Source organism: Pan paniscus, chromosome 17 (genome assembly GCF_029289425.2).
Source record: "Pan paniscus chromosome 17, NHGRI_mPanPan1-v2.0_pri, whole genome shotgun sequence".
NCBI lineage: Eukaryota > Metazoa > Chordata > Mammalia > Primates > Hominidae > Pan > Pan paniscus.
In genome coordinates this window covers 25,613,156-25,639,282 of record NC_073266.2, presented here as the reverse complement: position 1 = coordinate 25,639,282, position 26,127 = coordinate 25,613,156, and the positions used below count along the sequence as shown (strand labels likewise).

Genomic DNA, 26,127 nt, shown 5'->3' with positions numbered 1-26,127 from the left:
TGGAAGATCATCCTGAGCTTAACGCTGTAGGAGGTAGAGGTCAATGTGAGTGGACGGTGGAGCCAGGACTGTAGCCCAGGTCTTTCGGGTCATGCTGTGTGCTCTTCCACTTCCCTGCCTCACTGCACAAATGCGCTCCCCACGCCCACGGACGCCCCAGGGGCGCCAGGCGCTGCTCTAGGCTGAGACTCAGCCGACTCAGACAAGGGCCCTGCCCTCTCGCCCTATCTCATCCTGGAGAAGAGTACCCTCTTCTTAGAACAAGCATCTCACTTCCGTGCACTTCAACTTCGTTTGTGGCAGTGCAGGGTACTTTGCAAAGCTAAAAAGTAGTTTATGCGAAAGGGAGACTCTTTTTCCTTAGAGGATTTGCCAAGTTGTAATTACAAATTCTTTTTGAGATACACGTACATTTTTTTAAAGCTAAATAAGATTTCCCCCCAGTTTTATAACTCAAGAATGTATTTTCTCAAGGACTTGGGAGTCATCTCTTTGAAATGTCATCCCCGTCTCCCAGTTTTGTGGGAGGGTAGGAGCCCAGCTACCAGAGAGCACCTGGCTTCAAATTGTAAACCTACCTCCTGTCATAAAGGTATGAAAATTCATTTTTCCTTTGGATAAAGGCAATTAGCAAACGCAAACGGCCACTGCATTTACCAATGCATCATCAGGCGAATTTAGGATGAACTCTGCGACAAATGGTGTAGTGGAGTCCCCTCCCCGAAGGGCTGTCTCGTTTACCTCGGGAGCATGCGTGGGGTAGGTTGCATCCTCCCGGCTGTTTGATACAGGCTGAGATTTCTGTCTTTGCAGCCTATTTGGCGGATTGCTTGTGATGCACATCACATGCTGGTTTTGTTTTATTTTGTTTTGTTTTTTTTGAGACGGAGTCTCGCTCTGTTGCCCAGGCTGGAGTGCAGTGGCGCGATCTCGGCTCACTGCAAGCTCCGCCTCCCGGGTTCACGCCATTCTCCTGCCTCAGCCTCCCGAGCAGCTGGTACTACAGGCGCCCGCCATCACGCCCGGCTAATTTTTTGTATTTTTAGTAGAGACGGGGTTTCACCGTGTTAGCCAGGATGGTCTCGATCTCCTGACCTCGTGATCCGCCCGCCTCGGCCTCCCAAAGTGCTGGGATTACAGGCGGGAGCCGCGCCCGGCCTCACATGCTGGTTTAATGTTTGTTCAAGACCCAAACTGCAGTGGAGTTTTGAGGGTTGGCAGGTTTGTTTTTCATCACACGTCCCCGACAGTATAAACCGGCGTAGCTGGACAGGGCCTTGGGAGAATTTGGACAGTGGGAGTAAGGACGAGCGTCGCCTCCTACGCCCGCGGCATCTGCAGCAAGCGCGCATCGCGCACCCCAGGGTAGCAGCGCAGGTCTGGGGCTGCGCCACAGCCGCGCCCGCAGAGCTATCTTTAGCCGCTGCAGCCAGCCTAGCCACCAGACGGGGTGGGCGGCATCCAAGGGCGCCCCGCCCATCGAGGCCCCGCCCACGCCGCTCCCGGAGCCTCGCGGCCCGAAGCACCCGGCCCGGATCGCAGAGCCCGCGCCCTGCGCCGGCGGCAATGAAGATCTGGAGCTCGGAGCACGTGTTTGGGTGAGGCCGGGCTGAGGGCCGCGGTGGGGCCGTCCAGACGCCGGCTCCTGCTCCCGAGCCCGGCTGGAGCGGTCCAGGAAAGGCCGGACCTCACAGCGGGCCTCGCGGAGATCCCCGCCCCGCGCCGGCCGTTCCCAGACCGCAACTTCGGCGTCCCGGAGAGGGCACGCGCGCTTCCCCGGGACCGCGGTCTGGGCGAGGCTCTGCGCCGGGTACGGCCTCTCCCCCGGCGTGCGCAGGGGCCTGGCTGCAGGCACAGAGGCCCCGCTGGTGGTCGACAGCCAGGGCGGGGGCAGCCGGAGTGGGGGCGGCCGGGGCGGGGGCGGCCGGAGCCGGGGGGCGGCCGGGGGCCTGGCGCTCGCTGCTCTCCTTGGGGTCGGGAGCCGGGCAGGGGAGAGGCCTGCAAGCTGGCGCCTTTGCTGAGATTGTCATAAACCTTCCGCGCGTTTCACGGAGGGCCCACGGCGGGCTGTGAGCTCTGGAGGAAGCTAAAGGGGCAGAAGGCATTTCGGGGGCCCTGGCCCTGAACTCACTTGTAGGCATGGAAGGCCCCCAAGCTAGCGTGGAAAACCTCGAACTGTTTAAAAATGCTCCCCCGGCACACGGATGGAAGTGGAGGTCATTATCTTAAGTGAAGCCAGGCCCAGAAAGACAAGTATCGCATGTTCCCACTCCTAAGTGGGTGCTTAAGAATGTGTTCACATGGATGTAGAGAGTGGAACGTCAGATGATGGAGACTCTGAAGGGTGAGGGGGTGGGTGCAGGGAGGATAATGAGAATTGGTTAATGGATGCAAGACACCTTCCCGGGTAATGCATACCCTAGAAGTCCTGACTTGACCACTACGAAATTTATGCATGTAACGAAATTGCACATATACTCCATAAAATTGTGCAAATAAAAAGAAGAAAAAAGTGCCCTCCTAACCTAAGTGGTATCTTTTCCTTAAGTCAGTGATCTATGACACACTGAAATTATTCTTTAATGTTTATTTACAGCAACAAAGATTTTTTAATTATCTGACCTCACTTAAGCATTAAATGTTTTATTTTTTGGGGAAAAAAAGTACTGCTTGGAAGGAAATTGTCATCCTTTGACTCTTTTTATTTATTTTTTTCGAGACAGAGTCTCATTCTGTCACCCAGGCTGGGTTTTTTTTGTTTTTGTTTTTGTTTTTTTTTTTTTTTTGAGACATAGGCTCGCTGGGTCACCCAGGTTGGAGTGCAATGGCGCAATCTTGGCTCACTGTAACCTCCCCCTCCTGGGTTCAAGTGATTCTCGTGCCTCAGCCTCCTGAGTAGCTGGGACTACAGGTGTGGGCCATCACGCCCGGCTAATTTTTGTATTTTTAGTAGAGACAGGGTTTCGCCATGTTGGCCAGGCTGGTCTCAAGCTCCTGACCTCAGGTGATCCACCCGCCTCGGCCTCCCAAAGTGCTGGGATTATAGGTGTGAGCCACCGTGACTGGCCTGACTTTAAACATGTAAAATTATAATAAAAATATATCAAGTGGTTTCAAAACCTCTGAAATTATTTTTCATGAAGTCTTTAGACTTGATGGGATCTAATTTTTTGTATGGCTTGCAGTGTTTCTCAAGTGGGTTTCCATCAGCAACAAGGATGGGGGCATCACTGAGCCGTCTGGATGCTGTGGACAGTTAAGTCATTGCATACCAGGAGTGCCAGGCGGTTGGGGCTCAGTTTTCTCATGGAATGGCCGAGGTCTGCCCTAGAGGTTTGTGAAATGTCTGTGGACAAGCACAAATGAATAGCTAGCTGTGAAAAATCACAGTTGATGCTTTTGAAAATTGTTGCAGCTGCTAACTCCCATTTATTTTTTTAAGCTTTACCGAAGTATACTTTACATACCATAAAATTATACACATTTTAAGTGTATAATTCATTAAGTTTTGCTAAGTATGACCATCACACACACAGTCCAGTCTTAGAACACTTCTATCCTCCTGCAGAGGTGCCCCATGCTCATTAGCTTCACATTTTACCCCATTTTCACCCCTGCCCCAGGCAACCAGGAATCTTTTCTGTTTCTATGAATTTGCCTTGTTGGGACATTGCATGTAAATGTCATCCTGCAATATGGGGTGTTTTGTGTCTGTCTGCTTTCACTTAGCATGATTTTCTTGAGGCTCACCATGTGGTAGAGTGTCAGTATTTCATTTCTCCCGTCATTCATTTTGTATTCCTGGCACCCCGCCAGGGCCCGGCGCCTAGCAGGTGCTCAGAAGGGGTGAGGAATCTTACATGGAGATCAGATGTCCTTCCAGGACAGGGGCAGCTATCCACCAAAGGAATCCCAGTCATCCCTGGAGCTGCTGTGGACTAGGTGCTGATTCTCTGCCATAGACTTTTGAACTTGAAAGCAAAGGGCCGTAATGAAGCCTGACAAATGTGGAATGTGGCTGGCCAATGATTGGCCTGTGGCCGGACGGGTTATGAATGATGTGGTACCATGAGGTGGTACCATGAGGTGTCATAGCATCCAAATGACAGTACAAATTGGAAGTCTGGCTTCCTGGCTGGACTTACTGTGTAGTTTTCCCCTTGTTTCGTCCATTGAAACCCCTGATTTTTTTCCTTTGAGGATTATAGACCTTTCTTTTTCTTTCTATACTTAAAAAAAGTTTGTTGTACTGTTAGGTGAACATTTGATTGGAAATAATAAATTTACTTTTTTTTTTTCCTTTTTTTTGAGGCAGAATCTTGCTCTATCACCCAGGCTGGAGTGCAGTGGCACGATCTTGGCTCACCACAACCTCTGCCTCTCCGGTTCAAGCAATTCTTGTGCTTCAGCCTCCCGAATAGCTGGGACCACAGGCGTGTGCCACCACGCCTGGTGAATTTTTTTGTATTTTTAGTAGAGACAGGATTTCACCACGTTGGCCAGGCTGGTCTCAAACTCCTGACCTCAAGTGATCCACCCACCTCGGCCTCCTGAAGTGCTGGGATTACAGTACTTTTGAAATGAAGAAATAATTAGGCACAAACAGTTTGATCTTATCAAGTTTTCTTCCTGTGTCCACATTGAGAAGAAACTCCACCCCTGAGATCATCATAGCAGACAGCAGTGTAAACACTCAGACAAAAACAGAGAGCCCAGGGAAAGGCCACTGAATTAACGTGTGTGTTACCTAGACAGGGGTGAAAGTAGTTTAAATAAAATTAAAAGTATATGGCCAAAATATAGAAAGGGGCATTTAAAAATGGACAGGGTGGCTGGGTGCGGTGGCTTACGCCTGTAATCCCAGCACTTTGGGAGGCCAAGGCGGGCGTTTCACAAGGTCAGGAGATTGAGACCATCCTGGCTAACACAATGAAACCCTGTCTCTACTAAAAAATACAAAAAAAAAAAAAATTAGCTGGGCGTGGTGGCGGGTGCCTGTAGTCACAGCTACTCGGGAGGCTGAGGCAGGAGAATGGCATGAACCCGGGAGGCAGAACTTGCAGTGAGCCGAGATCGCGCCACTGCACTGCAGCCTGGGCGACAGAGCGAGACTCCGTCTCAAAAAAAAAAAAAAAAAAAGGACAGGGTTTAAAATGTCTTCTTCCCAGCATTGAGGTTTCAGGCAGACCTATGACAAAATCATCAATAACAAAGCCCATCACAAATAGATTTCCTGCAGGGTTCAAGGCTGCACACACCTTTGATTCTGACAGCTGCCAGGAATGTCTGGCCATGCCCGTCTCAGGGCAGGACGGGCTTTGGGGCATGGGGAGTCATGCCTAAAGCAGGCTTGCCTTACAGCTAGTAGCAGGGAAGAGAAATTGAACATTACAGATGAGTTGAAGCCTGCTCTTCCCCTCCCCACTGGTGTTCCACTGTGTCTCCCTCCCTGCAGGCAGCCGTGAGGATGAGTTTGGTGGGCATCCTTCTGAGGGGGTCTATATTCCAGAGGTTCACTTTACCGCATCTGTGTATACGCATGTGTCATATTGTCTTCTTTTCTTTCTTTTTTTTTTTTTTTTTTTTGAGACGGAGTCTCGCTCTGTCGCCCAGGCTGGAGTGCAGGGGCGCAGTCTCGGCTCACTGCAAGCTCCGCCTCCCGGGTTCACGCCATTCTCCTGCCTCAGCCTCCAGAGTAGCTGGAACCACAGGCGCCCGCCACCACGCCCGACTACTTTTTTGTATTTTTAGTTTAGCCAGGATGGTCTCCATCTCCTGACCTCGTGATCCGCCCGCCGTGGCCTCCCAAAGTGCTGGGATTACAGGCATGAGCCACGGCACCCGGCCTTTTTTTTTTTTTTTTCCAGGTGGAGTCTCACTCTGTTACCCAGGCTGGAGGGCAGTGGCAGGATCTCAGTTCACAGCAACCTCTGCCTCCCAGGTTCAAGCAGTTCTCCTGCCTCAGCCTCCTGAGTAGCTGGGATTACAAGCACCTGCTACCACGCCCAGCTAATTTTTGTATTTTTAGTAGAGACGGGGTTTCGCCATGTTGGCCAGGCTGGTCTCCAACTCCTGACCTCAAGTGATCAGCCCACCTGGGCCTCCCAAAGTGCTGGGTTTACAGGCGTGAGCCACTGCGCCTAGCCCTATTGTTTTTCAAAAATCCATCTATATGAGATATCTATAGATGTCTACATAAATATATGTAGATATAGATAGATATTAATAGCTGTATGAATGTGCCACCATTTATTCTTTTTCTTATTGAAGGGCATTAAGTTTTCCTCTTATTACAAATCGAACTGCTGTGACCAGCCCTGTGTCTATTTCCCACTCAATCAAGGGCCCACTTAGGCCAATGGATTTCAAGCTCTTCAGCCTCAGGACCTCTTGATTTAGCAAAACCCTAAACAGTTTTGCTTATGTGGGTTATGTCTGTCAATATTTACCATATTAGAAATTAAAAATGATAAATTGAAAAAGTTAATTCATTAAATTTAACAATAATAAACTGTTATAATGTTTCTGAATAAAAAACTGTATTTTCCAAAAATTAGTGAAAGGAGTGGTGCTGTTTCTGTTTTTACTAATATCTACAATATCTGGCTTAATAGGAGATAACTTGATTCTCATATCTGCTTCTGCAGTCTGTGTTTGGCAATATATAGTTTTGGTTGAAGTGTATGGATAAACCCCAGCCTCACACAAACATGCAGCTGGAAAAGGTGGGAGCATCTTAGTAGTCTTTTTAAGTAATTATGGCTATTCTTTCCTGCTATGACAAAAGAAACGGTAGCTTCTTAACACTTAGTTGGAATACAAAACCTGAAACTATAATGAATAGAGTATTGAGCTCTGAGGCCTAGCGGGGGTAATCGCTTGAGCTCAGGAGTTTGAGACCAGCCTGGGCAACATAGTAGAATATGTCTCTACAAAAAATAAATACAAAAATTAGCCAGGTGTGGTGGCTTGTGCCTGTAGTCCTAGCTGTTCAGGAGGCTGAGGCAGGAGGATTGCTTGACCCCAGGAGCTTGAGGCTACAGTGACAGAGCCACACCATCTCTTAAAACAGCCACCACAACAACAAACCCATTGGCCTGTCCTGTGTATGAATGAGTCTTTAACCCAAGTATGACTTGGAAGCATTTGGAATATAGGCCTCCACTGAGCGTGCAGCATGAGGCAGTCATCCAGCTCCTGGTAGCAGATACAAGTTTTCTGAAATTTCAATTATCACTTTATTTATTTATTTTTTTTCCAAGACAGAGTCTCACTCTGTCGCCCAGGCTGGAGTGCAGTGGCGTGATCTCAGTTAACTGCAACCTCTGCCTCCCAGATTCAAGCAATTCTCCTGCCTCAGCCTCCCAAATAGCTGGGATTGCAGGTGAGTCTCACCACGGCCTACTAATTTTTGTATTCTTAGTAGAGACGGGGTTTCGCCATGTTGTCCAGGCTGGTCTTGAACTCCTAACCTCAGGTGATCCGCCTGCCTTGGCCTCCCAAAGTGCTGGGATTACAGGCGTGAGTCACCGTGCCTGGCCAAATTATCACTTTAAAGCTCAAATTTTATCTTTGGCAGCAAATGCTATCAGTTGTTTTCCTTGAAGCACAGGCTTACTTTGTTAATTTTCAAGAAATCATCTGCCAGATCCCCAAGTCTGAATAAGCAAAGTTTATCTGTTTATTGTTCTTTCTGTTTATTGCTCTTTCAAGTACAAGAGGCAGGCAATGGAAAGCAGCAGAGAGACAGGGGCTCCCACTCAGAGTGAACAAGTGCCGGCGCCCCCCAGACACCCCAGAGTCGAGGGACTTGGGCCGCAGCAGCAGAGGGGCTTCTGGTGCACTTCTGTTCCCTCACACAGAATATCAAAGAGAAGAGTACTCAGGGGTCAAGCAGTCATAAAACGAATCACTTGGCCATTTACTCATAGATGTCCCTAAGAGAAACTGGCATTGTTTCCCAAGTGCACAGCAGTGAGGACTGCGGTGACCACATGCAATTTGGAGCCCTGCCTTGATGCTGGGAAGATACTGGCTCTGTCCTTTTATTGCTTTTGCAGAATCAGCGCAAATGTCAATACAGCAAAAAAGGCCAGTCATTGGCCGGGCGCCATGGCTCATGCCTGTAATCCCAGCACTTTGGGAGGCCGAGGTGGGTGGATCACCTGAGGTCAGGAGTTTGAGACCAGCCTAGTCAACATGGTGAACCCCCATCTCTACTAAAAATACAAAAATTAGCTGGGTGTGGTGGCTCATGCCTGTAGTCCTAGCTACTCGGGAAGCTGAGGCACGAGAATTGCTTGAACCCGGGAGGTGGAGGTTGCAGTGAGTTGAGATCACACCCACTGCATTCCAGTCTCACTCTGCAACAGAGTGAGACTTGGTCCTCCCCCCACCCCTCCACCCCCGCCAAAAGAAAAGGTCAGTCCTGTCTCAGTAGCACTGTGACAACAGTTATGTCTGGAAAAGGTCTTGGAGCCACCAGGGTGTGTGGCCCAAATGCTAAGGAGCAGCTGATGGAGGCCTTGGGTCACTCGGTGGTGGGGTGTAGCAGGCCTACTATCTTGTTTTTGGCTGCCTACATCTTTTTTTCTTTCTTTTTTTTAGAGACGGTCTTGCTCTGTTGCCCGGGCTGGAGTGCAGTAGTGCAATCACGACTTACTGCAGCCTCAAACTGTTTGGCTTAAGTGATCCTCCCATCTCAGGCTCTGCAGTAGCTGGGACTATGGTTGCGAGCTACCACACCTGGCTAATTTTCGTATTTTTTGTTGACATAGGGATCTTGCTCTATTGCACAGGCTGGTCTTGAACTCCTGGTCTCAAGTGAACTTCCTGCCTTGGCCTCCCAAAATGCTGGGGTTACAGGCATAAGCCAACACACCTGGTCTGCCTACATCTTTTTTTTTTTTTAATTTTTATTTTTTTGTTTTGTTTTGAGACAGGGTCTCACTCTGTCACCCAGGCAGAAGTGCAGTGGTGCGATCTTGGCTCACAGCAACCTCTGCCTCCCAGGTTCAAGCAATTCTCCTGCCTCAGGCTCCTAAGTAGCTGGGACTACAGGTGTGCGCCACCGTGCCCAGCTAATTTTTGTATTTTTAGTAGAGACTGGGTTTCACCATGTTGGGCAGGCTGTTCTAGAACTCCTGTCAAGTGATCCGCCCGCCTCGGCCTCCCAAAGTGCTGGGATTACAGGCATGAGCCACTGTGCCTGGCCTTAAATCTTTTTAAGACAGATTTTTGCTATGGAAATTTCACAACTATGCAAACATGGAGAGACTAGAATACTGAGAGCCGGTGCCACCCCCAGCTTAACAGTTACCCTCTGGCAGCCAGTCCAGAGTCCTCTGTGTCCCCACCCACTGCTCCTTCCCCTGGGTTATTTTAGGCAAATCCCAGACATCATGTAATTTCCTCCTTCTTCATCTTCCCGACACTGTTGGTGCTTAGAGAGTCCTTTGTTATTCCTTTTCATTCCCCAGCACAGAAACCAGCTTCCCTTAGCCCGCCAGGCAGACCCACCACACACATGGTGTCAGAGCACTTAGGACACGTGTATGTGGGGAGCCATCCATGCTGGGTGGCAGCAGAGGCCTCTTGCCCTTGGGGGATAGGATTCCCCAGAGGTCTCCACGAACAGCAGCAGAGGAGGCTCCTGCCGCCTGGTTGGGGATCTCTGAGTAGGCAGTTCTCTGCTCCTCTTGAAAATAAACTTCAGCACATTACTCTTCTGCCTCAACCAGGCAGCTGAGAACCCTGACTGATTTCGGCAGGGGCGGGGTGTCCATTTTCAGCTTCTCTGGGTAAACTGCTCCCATTAGTGCCTGTGCCAGTTTGTGTCCACCAGCAGCACTTCCTGTTGTCCTATTTCCTATACCCTTTCCAGTACTCAATATTGCCAGACTTGTCTATTTTTGCCCATTGAAAGCGTGTCAGGCTATTTTTGTTCTTTCTGGGTTTTTTTTTTGTTGTTGTTGTTGTTGTTTGTTTTTTTAGACAGGCATTTGCTCTGTCACGCAGGCTGGAGTGCAGTGGTACAATCATGGCTTGCTGCAGCCTCGACCTCCGGTCTTAGGTGATCCTCCTGCCTCAACCTCAGCCTCCCAAATAGCTAGTACCACAGGGGTGTGCCACCATGCCTGGTTAATGTTTTATGTTTTTGTAGAGATGAGGGGTCTTGCTATATTGCCCAGGCTGGGCTTGAGCTCCTAGCATCAAGCAGTCTTCCTGCCTCAGCCTCCCCAAGTGCTGGGATTTACAGGCATGAGCCACTGTGCCCAGACAAGGCTATTTTCTTTTCTTTTCTTTCTTTTTTTTTTTTTTTTTAGACGGAGTCTCACTCTGTTGCCCAGGGTGGAGTGCAGTGGCATGATCTGGGCTCACTGCAAGCTCCGCCTCCTGGGTTCATGCCATTCTCCTGCCTCAGCCTCCCGAGTAGCTGGGACTACAGACGCCTGCCACCGTGCCCGGCTAATTTTTTGTATTTTTAGTAGAGACGGGGTTTCACCGTGTTAGCCAGGATGGTCTCGATCTCCTGACCTCGCAATCCACCAGCCTCGGCCTCCCAAAGTACTGGGATTACAGGCACAAACTACGGTACCCAGCCAGACAAGACTATTTTCTTTAACCAAGTGTGTGCTATTGACTTGCTGTGCTTAGACTTTATCATTTTAGAGATGTTGAGATATTATTATTATGTTTATCATTTTCCTCCATTGTTCTGTTGCTATATGTGTGGTCATCCTGCTGTAATTAGTAAAATTATTTATTATATGCATATTTTAAGCAGATTGTATTTAGTTTAAATCATCAGCCAGAAAGATGCAAATTTTTTTATTTTTATTTTTATTTTTGAGATGGAGCCTTGCTTCGTTGCTCAGACTGGAGTGCAGTGGCGCGATCTCGGCTCACTGCAACCTCCATCTCCCGGGTTCGAGCAATTCTTCTGCCTCAGTCTCCCGAGTAGCTGGGATTACAGGTGCCTGCCACCATGCCCGGCTAATTTTTGTATTTTTCTTAGAGATGGGGTTTCACTATGTTGGCCAGGCTGGTGTTGAACTCCTGACCTCAAGTGATCTGCCCGCCTCAGCCTCCCACAGTGCTGGGATTACAGGCATGAGCCACTGCATCCAGCCCTAAGATGCAAGAATTTTATATGAAAGAAACATTATTTGAGATAAGCTTAATGCAAAAATCTCTCAATGTTTAGATTATTTTAAGCTTAATGTTAGAAGGCATACCCTGTTCTGCTTAAAGTAATGATTTCTGTGGGAATAAGTCTAAGGAACTTAACTGAAAAGCCATCAGACTATTCATTGAGGAGGCTCTCCTGGGTGACTGGCACCCTTTCTGCTTCACATGTATCTCTAGATTCACCTTCCTTACCTAGATCTGGGGTCTGCCATGTCCCTGACAGTTCTTTCCTAAACCTCAGAGAGACGAAAGGGCTCCACTCTGACTGAATTCCTAGAGTGATCAGGACCACCCAGTCTTGGCTTCTTCATCCCTCTCTTCTCTTTATGTTAGCCCGTGGAATGCGTCAGCTTAGTGACACAATTGCATGGTTCGAAAAACTGAACATAAGTGTTCTATTGTTAAGAGAGGATTCCAGGCCAGGCCCTGACAATTTAGAGGCCACCGAATGTAATAGAACAGGTTAGGGAGCTGCGAGACCTGGTTCTCATCTGGGCCCTGCTGCTAACTTTCACCTAGGACAAGAGTGTTTGATGAGGGTAAAGTAAATTACTGATCACTCTGTTATATTGAAAATTGACCTCAAATATGGAAGAAAAAACTTCAGTATCCTCATAATCTTTCATATTTTATTTGGAAATTTCATTTCTACAACTTTATCCTAAGGAAGAATTAGATATGTTGAAAGACTAATGTACACAAATGTTCTCTACTGTTATAATTTATCGTGTAAAAGTGGAAGCAATCTACATAACATAACCCACCATAGAGGACTGGTGAAATAGACACAGCCACAAGATGACCTAGTGTACAGCTGTTTATAATCATATTCCTGAAAATGGCTTCATGATATAGGAAAATGTTTATCAGCAGTTATAAAAAATGGATGGTAAACCCATATATTGAGTGTAATCCCAGTTTAATTTTTCAAGATGTGTGTGCATGTGCATGTATGTGTGTCTGCATGCATATGTGCACACATGTGAACGTGATGGTGCATAGGTGTGTGCACACATCCGGGCTTGCCTCTGGGCTGTGTCTATACATATGCTGGACAATGCTCTCTGGGCACTTCTGAAGAAATGATGATCTTGTCAGAGAATGTTTGTCCTTGCAGGAGGCTCAGAGACTTCCTGGGAGAGAGCACACCTTGAAGGAAGGGTGGATTAGGACAATTAGGGCAATAAAGTGACTTGCTAGCAACCCCTCAGCAGTCCGGGGGAAGGTCCATGCTGGACAGGTGTGGTGGCCCCTCACTTGGCTCCCTTCAGACGTGTGTCTGACCCTGCAGGTTTCAGGCCTAAACAAGTGCAGAGCTCTGGAAAGCAATGGGTGACTTGCAACCACTCTGATGGCAGGAAATAAAACAAGGGGAGGCTGAGTGCGGTGGCTCATGCCCATAATTCCAGCACTTCGGGAGGCCAAGGCAGGAGGATTGCTTGAGGCCATGAGTTTGACATCAACCTGGCAACATAATGAGACCTAAAAAAATTGTTAAAATAAAAAGTTGGGCTGGGCACGGTGGCTCACGCCTGTAATCCTAGCACTTTGGGAGGCTGAGGCAGGCGGATCACGAGGTCAGCAGTTTGAGACAAGCCTGGCCAACATGGTGAAATCCCGTCTCTACTAAAGATACAAAAAAATTAGCTGGGTGTGGTGGCGGGCACCTGTAGTCCCAGCTACTAGGGAGGCTGAGGCAGGAGAATCGCTTGTACCCGGGTGGTGGAGGTTGCAGTGAGCCGAGACAGAGCCATTGCACTCCAGCCTGGGTGACAGAGCAAGACTCCATATCAAAAAAAAAAAAAAAAAAAGTTGGCCAGGCATGGTGGCTTATGCCTGTAATCCCAGCACTTTGGGAGGCTGAGGCAGGCGGATCACTTGAGGTCAGGAGTTCCAGACCAGCCTGGCCAACATGGGGAAATCCCGTCTCTACTGAAAATACAAAAATTAGCCAGGTGTGGTGGTGGGTGCCTGTAATCCCAGCTACTAGAGAGGCTGAGGCAGAAGAATCACTTGAACCCGGGAGGCGGAGGTTGCAGTGAGCTGAGATCGTGCCCCGGCACTCCAGCCTGGGTGATAGAGTGAGACCCCATCTCAAAAAAAAATTAATTAATTTAAAAAGTTAGGCCGGGCATGGTGGCTCACGCCTGTAATCTCAGCACTTTGGGAGGTCGAGGCTGGCAGATCACGAGGTCAGGAGATCAAGAGCACGGTGAAACCCCCTCTCTACTAAAAAATAGAAAAAAATTAGCCAGGCATGGTGGGGGGCGCCTGTAGCCCCAGCTGCTCCGGAGGCTGGGGCAGGAGAATGGCGTGAACCCGGGAGGCGGAGCTTGCAGTGAGCCGAGATCGCGCCACTGCACTCCAGCCTGGGTGACAGAGCAAGACTCCGTCTCAAACAAAAAAGTTATTCAGGTTAGGTGGCACACGCCTGTAGTCCCAGCTACTGGAGGTGGGGCAAGAGGAGGCTGAGGCAGGATGTTCACTTGAGCCTGGGAGGTTTGAGTCTGCAGTGACCCTGATGGCACCACTGCATTCCTGCCTGCTGGGCGACAGAGTGAGACCCTGTCTCAGACAAACAAAAACCAAGGGGCTGCCAGGTGCCGAGGCGTGCAGGTGCTGAGCCGGCGGCCGGGGAGGGCTCGCGGGACTCCTCAGATTTGTCGGACCAGCCTTTCATTAAAGTGAAGAGACTAGCGCGTTGCCCAGGCCTGGCGGCGGCTTTTCCTCCCCTTCACCCTTGCGGCCCCGGCCCCGGCGCTTGCTCACCGCCGCCTATGCTCTCCCCGCAGCCACCCGTGGGACACGGTCATCCAGGCGGCCATGCGCAAGTACCCGAACCCGATGAACCCGAGCGTGCTGGGCGTGGATGTGCTACAGCGCCGCGTGGACGGCCGCGGCCGCCTGCACAGCTTGCGCCTGCTCAGCACCGAGTGGGGGCTGCCCAGCCTCGTGAGAGCGGTGAGCGGGGCGGGGGCTGCGGCTCCGAACGCGCCCGACCCCCCCACTCCCGCCCCCGCCCTCTCCCGCGTCCCTCCTCCCCTCGTCAGTCCCTCTGCTGCTTTGGCTGCCATCGGGGTGGGAGGGCGGCGGGGGGCCTTTCCTGAGATCAGGGGACGCGGGGTGGGGGTGGCGGTGGGGGGAACTTCCCCGAGATCAGGGGGCACGGGCTGGGGGGCTGGTAGGAGGGTTTTCCTCGAGATCGGGGGGCGTGGGGTGGGGGGTCGGTGGGGGGATCTTCCTCGAGATCGGGGGTCACGGGGTGGGGGGACGGTGGGGGGGTCTTCCTCGAGATCGGGGGTCGCGGGAGGCTCTGCCTGGCGCGTGGCGTCTGGCATCCCCATCTGTCCTCCCAAAGGGCCCGGGCCTGCTGGATTAGCACTGCCAGGCGCCCCTCCTCCTGGTTTAACCGCCTCTAAAGCCCAGCGTCCGCAGCCAGCCGCATCCTAGGGCACCGGGATTAGGCTTCACCATGGTTCAGCCCCCCGTGGCCTCTTCCTCAGAGCCAGGGAGGTCGCTGGAAATGCAAATCTGAGCACGGCTCACCCCAACCCGACCCCTGGATCTCGCCTCCACCTGCAGTCCACGCCCTGGCCTGGCGCAGGCCTCTCAGTCAGCCCAGCTCCTGCTGCAGGGGCCTGCACCTGCTGCCCCCAGCCCGACACCCCCACCCCAGCACTATGGTGGTACCTTCCTCTTTGGGGCTCTGCCCAGACTCCGCCCGGCAGAGGGGCCTCCTAGCTCCACTGCCCGCAGCCTGTTTTATTTTGCCGGGAGCATAGTGCTGCTGCACGCTCCACTCTGTTGGAATTCATTTCTTTGCTCAGTGGCTCACCTGCTGGAGCGGAAGCGCCCTGGACACAGGGGTTTTGTCTCTGTCCCTTGCTGCATCCCATGATATCATTTCTTGAATAGTGAACTAATTAGTAAATGCAATGGTATTCGGTGGTGATATGAAGTAGAATTTTTAACGTTCCACTATGCTAGTTTTGCTTTGTTTTCTAGATTTTGGGAACCAGTAGGACATTGACATACATCCGAGAACATTCTGTGGTGGATCCAGTGGAAAAGAAAATGGAACTTTGTTCTACCAATGTAAGCAATGGCCTCAGATGAGAAACGGGCTCAGTGTGTCTGGGTGGTGGTGCGTAAGGCCTTCGTTTAATTCTATTTCCAGCCCACCTTTGGTCTAGGTGTTGCTTATTTTTAACAGAAAGGCTGAATTCATTTAGCAGTTTATCTTTTTATTCAAGTATAATAAGTATATAGAAAAATGCACATAATGATGAATTGTCACAAAGAACGCACCTCTTAACTAGCAGGCAGTTCAAGCAACAGAATTTGACCAGCCCCTGAGACCCCTTGGGCACCCCCCGCAGGATAACCACTGTCCTGACAACCAGCAGACGTTTTTGTTTTTTTAAAGATGGGGTCTTGCCCTGTCACCCGGGCTGGAGTGCAGTGGTGTGGTCATAGCTCAGTGCAGCCTCGCACTCCTGGGCTCAAGTGATCTTCCTGCCTCAGCTTCCCAAATAGCTGGGACCACAGGCACGTGCCACCATCCCTGGCTGTTTTTTTATTTTTATTTTTCATAGAGATAGGATCTCGCTGTTGCCAAGGCTGATCTCAAACTCCTGGTCTCAAGTGATGCCTCTCAACGTGCTTTTTTTTTTTTTTTTTTTTAATTTTTGGGACAGTCTCTCTCTCTCTCACCTAGGCTGGAGTGCAGTGGATCTCAGCACCCTGCAACCTCCACTTCATGAGTTCAAGCGATTCTCCTGTCTCACCCTCCCAAGTAGCTGGGACTACAGGTGTGTACCACCAACAGGCATTTTTTTTTTTTTTTGAGATGGAGCCTCGCCCTGTCGCCCAGGCTGGAGTGCAGTGGCGTGATCTCGGCTCACTGCAACCTCCGCCCCCTGGTTTCAAGCCATTCTCCTGCCTCAGCCTCCTGAGTAGCTAGGATTACAGCCGCGTGCCACTACACCTGGCTAATTTTTGTATTTTTAGTAGAGAGGAGGTTTCACCATGTTGGTCAGGCTGGTCTCAAACTCCTGACCTCATGATCCACCCGCCTCGGCCTCCCAAAGTACTGGGATTACGGGTGTGAGCCACCGCACCTGGCCCCAACGGGTATTTTTAAAGCTACTTCCCCCCTTCACTCCTCTCTCACTTCTCTCAATTAAAAAATGTATATTGGCCTAATGCAAATGCAAGAACATGCTGGGAAATATGCATGGGCTAGCAAAATTATTTATTTCAAAAAATAATCCTTATTTTCAGCAAATATAGAAATGGGCTATGGTGGGTGAAGTCAGCGGTGCCCTCATCTGGCCTCACTTTTCTGTCCCCAGTGCCACGGTTGGCTCTAGCCACCACTATTTACTGGTTCTGCCAACGGTATCAAGTGCCTCCCAGGTACCCAGCACAGTGCTAGGGATGGGGAATGCAAGGATTAAGATATTTCCTCCTGACTGGCTCTGTCATCGCACGGTGGGCATCTAGACAACCCACGTAGGTGGCAGCAAGCAGGAGCTCCCCTAAGTGGCCGTGTGAAGGTAGGTGACAGGGAGCCTGGCAGGACTTCTCCATACACACTGGCAGTGGGCGCCCTTGAGCCTTAGAGAGCCACAAACAGATGGCGTTAGAGACTAAGAGGGGAAGGTGGTGTGGGAGGGAGGAGGCTGGAGAGGGGCAGGCACAAGACCACAGAAGAGGCAGAGGAGCCGGAGGTCGTTTTCGTGGTAAGAGGGAGCCACTGAGAGTTTGTTGCAGGAAGGTGAGGTAGCCGGGTTGTGTGTTGGGAAGAATACCTTGGCAGCCCTGTGGAGAGAGGGCTGGGGGGATGTTGGGACCTGAGCCAGGGAGACCAGTAGTCCGGGCAGGTAATTGTCCAGGTGAGAGGTAGCAGAGGCCACCTGGGGTGAGACATGGGGAGTAAGGAACAGGAGGCTCACGACGCAGCTCTGCTCTCTGGTTAGGGCGCCAGGCTGAATGGTGGCCCATGAGGGGCAGGTGTGAGAAGAGAGAGGTAAGCTTGCTTTGCACATCTTGAGTATGCAGCCCCTGCACAGCAGGCTGTGGAGTGTCCAGCCTGAAGTTGAAGGTGCGGCCAGCAGTGCTGCAGTGAGGGAAGGGCGACCTGGGCCCAGGGGCAGGCAGGGCTGGTGGGTGCAGTGGGTGGGGACAGGGCTGAGGAGCAGGTCATCCAGGCGGCCATGCGCAAGTACCGGAACCGGTACCTGGGCAGCTCCCCATCTTCTCAGCATCTTGTGGGAGGCCCAGTGTTTGAAAGAAAGTGGAGCTGCTCTGGGTCCTGCGGCTCCCCTGCCCCAACCAGAGGGCCTCAGGAGCTCCTATGAGCTTCTCAGGTGGCCATGGGAACAGTCCCCCAGGATGCTCAGTGCTGTCGGCCAGCCACACTCTGCCCAGCTGGGAGCACCTTCCGTAGAAGGCAGTGGGTGCATCCCTGTGTGCTGAGATGAGGCTGTGAGCCACCTGCAGGATAGAGCCTAGCTCCTTAGTGTACTACCCGGACTTCTGCCAATGTCCCCTGGTCCTATTGGCTCCTTGTCCCAGGCTGCAGAAAGTCACAGGAGCCTGTCAGGTCCCCACTGGCTATTCCTGACAGCTTACGTATTATGTTCTTTCTGCCCCCAAAACCAATATTTACTTATGAAATTCCACTTTATCCTTCCAGAAAACTCAGTTGTATGTAAAAAGGAGCAATTTATGCTCCAGTGAAGTCTGATGGGAAGGAAACGGGGTTTGGAGCAAGACAGAAATGTGCTTGCATCCTGAAGCCATCGCTGGATGGCCCGATGACTTGGGGATGCTATTTACATTTTCTGAGTCTCACATTTCTTGTATAAAAAAGAAAAGAACAAACCTCAGAGGAGTAAGGTTTATGAAACACAGTGACTTGCATAAAATATTGCACATAAAATGACAACAGCTAATCAGAGTTTAATTTGTAATTGATACTGTTAGATAGTTCTGTTGAATGTAACGCCCATACACGTGAGACTCTTGATAACCTGGCACTCTGTAGGAGGAGAGAGATTTCCTACTAACCATTTGCATTGGGACAGTGACGCTGGGGGAGGGATTCAGTGAGAGATTACTGAAAAAATGAGTATTTATCACTACAGAAAGGGTAATTTGCTTTTCACTGTTTAAACTTTTTAAAACATGGTCTTTTATCAGAATTGGCACTTTGAGAAGAGGGTGAACTGAGTTAAACAATGAAGCAATTCTAGAGCTCTGTTGTCCAGTGTGGCAGCCACCAGCAACATGTGGCTATTTAATTTTAAGCTATTTATGGCCAGCGCGGTAGCCCACGCCTGTAATCCCAGCACTTTGGGAGGCTGAGGCAGGCAGGTCACCTGACTTCTCTGAGGTCAGGATTTCCAGACCGGCTTGGCCAACATGGCAAAACCCCATCTCTACTAAAAATACAAAAATTAGCCGGGCATGGTTGCGGGTGCCTGTAGTCCCAGCTACTCTGGAGGCTGAGGCAGGAGAATCGCTTGAATCCGGGAGGTGGAGGTTTCAGTGAGCCGAGATCGCGCCATTGCACTCAAGAGTGAAACTCCATCTGAAAAAAAAAAAAAAATTAAACTAATTAGGATAAAATAAAATTAAAAATTCCATTCCTCAGTCACATGAGCCACATTTCAGGTGTGCATTAGCTGCATGTGTGTGTGGCTACCATATCAGACAGCATGCATAGGACATTACTGTTAGCACAGAAAATTCTGTTAGTGTGGCTCTAGAGCTCGAGTGTTTAAATTGGTTTTGACAGAAAATATAGGCTGGGCGCAGTGGCTCATGCCTGTAATCCCAGCACTTTGGGAGGCCAAGGCGGGTGGATCATGAGGTCGGGAGATCAAGACCATCCTGGCTAACATGGTGAAACCCCGTCTCTACTAAAAATACAAAAAAAAAAAAAAAATTAGCCAGGCATGGTGGCGGGCGCCTGTAGTCCCAGCTACTGGGGAGGCTGAGGCAGGAGAATGGTGTGAACCCAGAAGGCGGAGCTTGCAGTGAGCCAAGATCATGCCACTGCACTCCAGCCTGGGCGACAGCGCGAGACTCCATCTCAAAAAAAAAAAAAGTAGAAAATATAGGCCGGGCCCAGTGGCTGACACCTGTAATCCCAGCACTTTGGGAGGCCAAGGTGGGAGGATCGCTTGAGCTCAGGAGTTTGAGACCAGCCCGGGCAGCATTGCAAAATCCCATCTCTACAAAAAATTTAAAAATTAGCCGGATGTGGTGGTGTGCACCTGTAGTCCCAGCTACTCAGGAGGCTGAAGTGGGAGGATCACTTGAGACTTGGAAGTTGAGGATGCAGTGAGCCTTGATCACACCACTGCACTCCAGCCTGGGCAACAGAACAAGACTCTGTCTCAAAAAATAAAAAAGAGGCCAGGTGTGGTGGCTCATGCCTGTAATCCCAACACTTTGGGAGGGTAAGGCAGACAGATCACGAGGTCAGGAGATTGAGACCATCCTGGCCAACATGCTGAAACCCTGTCTCTACTAAAGTACAAAAAAAAACTTAGCCAGTCATGGTGGCACATGCCTGTAATCCCAGCTACTCGGGAGGCTGAGGCAGGGGAATCACTTCAATCCGGGAGGCAGAGGTTGCAGTGAGCCAAGATCATGCCCCTGCAGTCCAGCCTGGTAACAGAGCGAGACTCCGTCTCAAAAAAATAAGAGAAAAAAAGAAAAAGAAAATATAGGCCGGGTGGAGTGGCTCATGCCTGTAATCCCAGCACTTTGGGAGGCCGAGGCGGGCGGATCACGAGGTCAGGAGATCAAGACCATCCTAGCTAACATGGTGAAACTCCGTCTCTACTAAAAATACAAAAAATTAGCCGGGCATGGTGGCAGGTGCCTGTAGTCCCAGCTACTCGGGAGGCTGAGGCAGGACAATGGTGTGAACCCAGGAGGCAGAGCTTTCAGTGAGCCGAGATCGCGCCACTGCACTCCAGCCTGGGCTACACAGTGAGACTCCATCTCAAAAAAAAAAAAAAAAAAAAAGAAAGTATAAATGTACATAAGGAGTTAGTCTGTTTATAGGAAGTGGTACTGGAGGAGACAAGAACCCTGCAGTCTCCATGTAGATTCAGAGTCTGTCCCATCCAGTCCTAGGAGACAGTGCTCTGTGGGCTGCCATGGGTAGGTGAAAAGCTTTCTCTCACTTATATGGACACACAGGCCTATTTGTCCTTTTCTGTGGTACAACTGCTGACAGTGTTGGCAGCTTGACTGTACCTTGAAGGCCAGAGCCCTGCTCACATGTGGAGTGGGACATGGGAAGAAGACAGATGACAGTTGCCAGAAGGAACAGCAAAACCATGGTTTCCTAGGACTTAATGTGGTCGTATCTCCTATGCCTAAAAGTTTCTTCTGTTCTGGCCCCACTAAGTGCTAATTTTGGGATGGAAGAGTATGGGCAGTTGACTTCAGAAGAAATGCAAGAGAAATACAATCTAAACCTTTTTTTTCTTTTTAAGATCACACTCACAAATTTGGTGTCAGTTAATGAGAGGTTGGTGTACACACCTCATCCAGAGAACCCAGAAATGTGAGTCATCTCCTGTGGGATTGACACATTGAATGCCACGGGTGTGGGCAGGGCAGACCCTCCTCTCTCTCAGGGCTGGTCAGCCCCTTTTCTTCTTGCTCTTTTACAGGACCATGCTCACACAAGAAGCCATCATCACTGTGAAGGGGATTAGCCTCGGTAGTTATTTGGAAAGTTTAATGGCCAATACGATATCATCCAATGCAAAGAAGGTATGTATCTCAATCCTAGGAGTCCTGTGTGTGCTCTAGTTGTTAAGTGCCAGATTAAGAATATGACATTTTTAGTCTCATCAGTCTTCCTGGCTGGGCATGGTGGCTCATGTCTGTAATCCTAGCACTTTGGGAGGCCAACGCAGGTGGACCGCTTGAGGCCAGGAATTCAAGACCAGCCTGGCCAACATGCTGAAACCCCATCTACTAAAAATACAAAAATTAGCTGGGCATAGTGGCACACCTCTGTAGTCCCAGCTACTCGAGAGTCTGAGACATGAGAATTGCTTGGACCCATGAGGCGGAGGTTGCAGTGAGCTGAACCACCACTGCACTCCAGCCTGGGTAAGAGAATGAGACTCTGTCTTAAAAAATAAAAATAAAAATAAAAATAAAAAATAAATAAATAAAATCCTGAGTGCTGGGGCTCTCCATTTATGCTGAGCTCATAATGCCACAGTATTTCAAAACTAGGGTAGGGAAAGGCTGACCCAGGTCTGAGGGAAGTGTGTGCGTGAAAGCCAAGGGAGCCAAAGTTACTCTTCTCAGTAGAGAAAGTATGGGGTAAACCTGGAGCATAAACCCAGCCAAGGCAACTACCACTTCAAAGAGCCCAAATGTCATAAGCTCAGTTACCAAAGCAAACTAACCCACAACATCAGAAATACAAGGTGTTAACAGTGTCAGGTAGGCTATTCAGGACTTATAGTAGTTTCCTATTTAATGGGCATTAAGTGGCTTTGGCTGAACCTCTCCAGCAGTGACGCTTCCATGGAGCCTGCTGCCGTCTTCACAGCTCCTCTCTGGCAGGATTTGGCAGTAAGCTTTGTGGAGGTGAGAGGAGAAAGGATAGATCCCAGGAGGCCATCCATGGCACTCCCTTTGTGTCCAGGGCACTGGAACAGAGGAAGAGATTGTTCTAGGAGTCCGGGTTGCCCTCCCCTCCAGCAGAGTTGATGGAAAGAGCTTGAATGTTTGGTAGGAAGATGTTCCTCACATTTAAAAGATGCCACTTGCCAGAGGAGGGCCTTGGCTTTTCACCTGGGCCCGCCTCACAGGCTCATGTCTTCTCTTTGTCTGTCCCTCATACCCCTCACTCTTCCCTTTCCTCCCTCTTTCTCTTCCCTCCTTTTTGGGGGTCAGAAATGAGTCTTCATTTTTGAGATCAGTGGGTGATTCCTAAGGCTGTACTTCCCTTTCCAATGTCCTTCCATGCTTAACTCTCCAACTAGTGGAAAACCATTTATGGCTTGCATTTAGTCTCATCACCAATAGAAGAGCCTGTCTATCTAATTTTGTAGAATCCTGATTTGAGAAATAGAGATTTGAGCAGCTTAGCTCAGTTCAGAGGAGGTAGGGCAGCGAAGGCCAAAGCGGGAGAGCTTTGTCCATGCTGGAGGAAGGAGACCGAATCTCACCCATCGTTGTTTCCAATGCTTGGCTTAGGGCAGAAGCCCTAAATGTTTGCCAAACAAAATATTATAAGAGGAAGGGAATATTCAGTGAGGCCACAGCTACCTTAGACCTTTTATGTGAAAAATTTGGGGTAAACTCAGTGAGGGCAAATTGGCTTTCCTTTATTTCACTTTATTAGAGGTTGTGTTGAAGGCTTAGGAGAGAATCACTAAGGTGGGGAGAGGTGTTGTGCCTGGAAACAGCGGAGCGGCCTGAGGGCAGGTGCAGGGGATGGGGTTGGGGGTGCGTGGAGGTGTCACCCTGGGCTTTCCTGGCCTCCTGGGGCAGCCTCAGCGCTGGGATTTGGGAGGTGAGGGACAGGACTTGCTGTATTGAGCTAAGCCGGGCGCTGGTTTGCTAACACAGCAGTGACTCTTAGGCACTGTTTTCCTTCCCCCTTCTGAGCTGGAGGAACTGCCTGCCTGTGTGAAGATCACTCGGAAAGGTCACTGCTGTGTCTCCTTGTAACTGCAGCGCTTGCCTTCTGCAGTTTAGCCTGTGGACTTGTCGCTTGCTGTCTGCAGCGGGAGGCGGGACGACCCACTCAGTGCTGAAATCTTTCTGTGTTGCAGGGGTGGGCTGCTATCGAGTGGATAATTGAACACTCTGAAAGTGCTGTGAGCTAAGGAGGCCTGTGCCTGTGCTTGTCATAAATGGTGGTGAGTACAGTATTCACTCACCTGGGGGGGTACTTGCAGCCTCTTGTGACCCGTGTGCATGGTGCACATGGTGAGGGGACGCCAGAAGTACGCAGCTGCTGGTGGCTCTCCAGCCCGGAGCTCCTTAGTTTTCCACGGTGACACAGAATCACTGGGTTCATCCTCTTCATCCTCTTTCTATTTCATTCCTTGCTTCGTGGCAGGATTTAGATTCCGAGGAAGCTTGAGCTGCGGCCCTCTGGGTCGCATGGTGGCAGCTCGGCCTCTCCAGCAAGCCACCCTCGGGCTGGGTTGCTGAGGTGACCCCGGTGACTGTGCAGAGTTGGCGCGAGTAGCCAGGCCTGTCCTGACAGGGCGCTGTCCTTTGGGTGCATCTGCACCTGCTGCTGTGAGCGAGGTCCTGTGCCTACCTCTTCACTTGCCCCAAGCCAGTACATGGCCACACGGCTGCAGCCGGCCATTTCCTTTTAGCAGTGGAAGCCTTTCTGGCGTTTCCTTGAGCTTCACGAACATTCCCTGGCTTCTTGTGCCATCAGCAGCTGGACTTCTAGTGGCCCTGCCCCGACGGCCAGCGGCCACCAGGGCCTGATCCCCGGGGAGGACGCGCCTCCCACCAGAGGCTGTGCTGCGCTGCTCTGGGCTGCTCGTCCCCATCTGTCCCCCGTGTGTGTGGGTTCGGGGATCCTTAAGAACTTCGTGCTGATTTTGCCTGAGTCACTGAAGCCACACTTTGCTCTCCTTGAACCCAAGCCAGGGGTGGCCATGGGCCTCGCCTCCTTCATGGCCGCACCCTGAGTTCAGTGCCTGTAAGGAGCTCCCTTGCCTGGCATCCTGTATCTGTGTGGTGTGTGGTGTGTGCTGTGTGGTGAGTATCTATGTGTGTGTGGTGAGTGCGGTGTGTGTGGAGTGTGTGCTGTGCGTGGTATGTATATATGTGTGTGTGGTGTGTGTGTGCAGCGTGTATGGTGTGCATGTGCTGTCTGTGATGTGTTGCATGTTTGTGTGCTGTGTGTGCTGTATGTTGTGTGTGCTGTGTGTATATATGTGGTGTGTGTGTGTGGTGTGTATGCTGTGTGTGATGTGCGTGTGTGGGGTGTGTGTGATGTGTATATGTGTGTGGTATGTGGAGTGTGTGTGATATGTGTGCTGTGTGATGTGTATATGTGTGGTGTGTGTGTGCTCTGTGTATGTGATGTGTATATGTGTGTGGTATGTGTCGTGTGTGCATTTTTGTATGATGTGTATGTGTGTGATTGGTGTGTGCTGTGTGTGAATGTGTGTATAGTGTGTGCTCTGTGTAATGTGTATGTGTGTGGTGTGTGCATGTGTGTGATGTGTGTGTGCATGTGTGTATGATGTGCATGTGTGTGATGTGTGTGTGCTATGGGATGTGTATATGTGTGTGATATGGGTGCATGTGTGTGAGGTGTGTGATGTGTATGTGTGCTCTGTGATGTGTATGTATGTGGTGTGTGTGCATGTGTCTATGATGTGCATGTGTGTGATGTGTATTGTGTGCTGTGTGTGATTTGTGCATGTCTGTATGATGTGCATGTGTGTAATGTGTATGTGTGATGTGTATGTGTGTGGTGTGTGCATGTAAGATATGCATGTGTGTGATGTGTATGTGTGGTATGTGTCATGAGTGTGGTTTATGTCTTGAGTGTGGTGTGTGGTGCGCCCTCTGCTCCTCTGCAACCCGACACCTGGTGTCTCTGCAGATGCTTCCCAGAAGAAAGGAAAGAAGGTGGTGAGGAGGTGAGGAGAGGACGAGCAAGGACGGGACGGAAGAGCACGTCTGGCTGCGAGGGCACACAGGGTCGGGGAGGAGGATTAGGCTGGACTGATCGCGGGTCGCAGGTGACCCCGGGACCAGATGTCCCTCCCCTCATGAGCGTGCAACAGGGAGCAGCCCCAGCCAGCCCCACCGCCGCCGTCTGCGTGGATGGAGGGCTCGAGGCCCTCGCCCGTGTCCCTTAGGGGCGGCGCCCATCGTCCTGCCTGCCGCGGTGGCCCAGCCCCTTCTCTCCCTGCAGGTGACCCGCGCCGCCCCCGCCCGCCCGCCCGCCCACGCCGTCCTCCACTTAGGCGCCTCCACAGACGCTGGCGGGTGTGCCGCCCTCCAGCCTCTCCGCCCCCCTCCCCCCGCCCCCGCCCCCGTCCCCTCGTCCTGCAGATCACCAAGCAGCTCTCCTGGGCCCGCGGCTGCTCCGGGCCTCACATCTGCTGCTGGCCTCGGCGGGCTCTGACTGTGGGGCTCACGGGGCCTGGGGCCATGGCTTTCTTCTTGGCCCCCAAATGCCTTTCCTGGAGTGGCTAAACCTCTCCTGACGAGGCTCCTCATGCGGGGAGAGGGCTGGGGTCCAGGGGTTTCCCGGCCCTTTCTGCAGGCTGTGCCAGCCCCCTCCAGTCTGCCACTGCCGTGCCCGGGGGACATCCTGCGCCCAGGCTGGAGGCCCTGCCTCGCTGCTTGCCAGCCTCACCTGCTGGGGCTGGAGGCCATGGATCCCTCATAGTATCCAAGGTTTGAGTTCCTGTTTTTCGCCTTATAGTTTTGTGAGTGTTTGAGGGACAACGACCAAAGGTCTTTTTCCCACCATCTTTAAATCAAAGTTGTTTAAAACAACATTAATTTTAAAAAATACATAAAAGCAACCCATGCTTATGGTTAAAAAAGAGTACAGGAGTCTGGAGTCCGTTGAAGGGTAAAGGCCTCCCGCAAGCTGCCAGTCGGCTCTTTTTCGCAAAGCCTTCCAGAAGTTTTCTGTGCTTATGAAAGTGTATGTGTGGCCTTTCTCTTCCCTTCTTTTATTAAACACAGATAGGTTTATGCTGGATAAACCGTTTCGTGTCTGTCTTTTTTCAGCGTTTAAGCAGCGTCATCTTGAGTGGAGCTGTGCGGCGCCTGCCTCCCCAGTCCTGAAGGCAGCGGGGCCTCTGGCCGGGGTGCTGGTGCGCTGTCCCTGCGCCGCCCTTCCCGGCACGCAGCGCCCTTGAGTGGCCCATCTTGCTCCCGTAG

At 50.9% G+C, this 26,127-nt stretch overlaps 1 protein-coding gene across 7 annotated transcripts; it reads left to right on the top strand.

Moving 5' to 3' along the window:
- Window positions 1-659: 659 nt before the first annotated feature.
- Window positions 660-25,949, top strand: PRELID3A (PRELI domain containing 3A). Of its 7 annotated transcripts, XM_063597172.1 has the most exons (8): window positions 683-1,598; window positions 7,267-7,384; window positions 13,983-14,151; window positions 15,196-15,285; window positions 20,712-20,782; window positions 20,892-20,994; window positions 23,022-23,108; window positions 24,830-25,949. In XM_063597172.1, the coding sequence occupies exons 3-7, from the start codon at window positions 14,014-14,016 to the stop codon at window positions 23,073-23,075; spliced, it is 456 nt and encodes a 151-aa protein (XP_063453242.1). In that variant the 5' UTR covers window positions 683-1,598; window positions 7,267-7,384; window positions 13,983-14,013; the 3' UTR covers window positions 23,076-23,108; window positions 24,830-25,949. The 7 variants fall into 7 exon arrangements, with proteins under 7 accessions (XP_057156433.1, XP_034799963.1, XP_063453242.1 ...); XM_057300450.2 differs by lacking the exon at window positions 7,267-7,384 and having other exon boundaries at window positions 660-1,598; window positions 23,022-23,105; XM_034944072.4 differs by lacking the exon at window positions 7,267-7,384 and having other exon boundaries at window positions 681-1,598.
- The last annotated feature ends 178 nt before the right edge of the window (window positions 25,950-26,127 follow it).

Excerpts from the sequence above, each read along its gene's own strand:
- PRELID3A (XM_008971137.5), top strand. The coding sequence starts at position 13,712 with ATGGCACCACTGCATTCCTGCCTGCTGGGCGACAGAGTGAGACCCTGT. Across the intron at positions 14,152-15,195 it reads TGCCCAGCCTCGTGAGAGCG|ATTTTGGGAACCAGTAGGAC; the intron begins GTGAGCGGGGCG and ends TTTGTTTTCTAG. Across the intron at positions 20,995-23,021 it reads TATCATCCAATGCAAAGAAG|GGGTGGGCTGCTATCGAGTG; the intron begins GTATGTATCTCA and ends TCTGTGTTGCAG.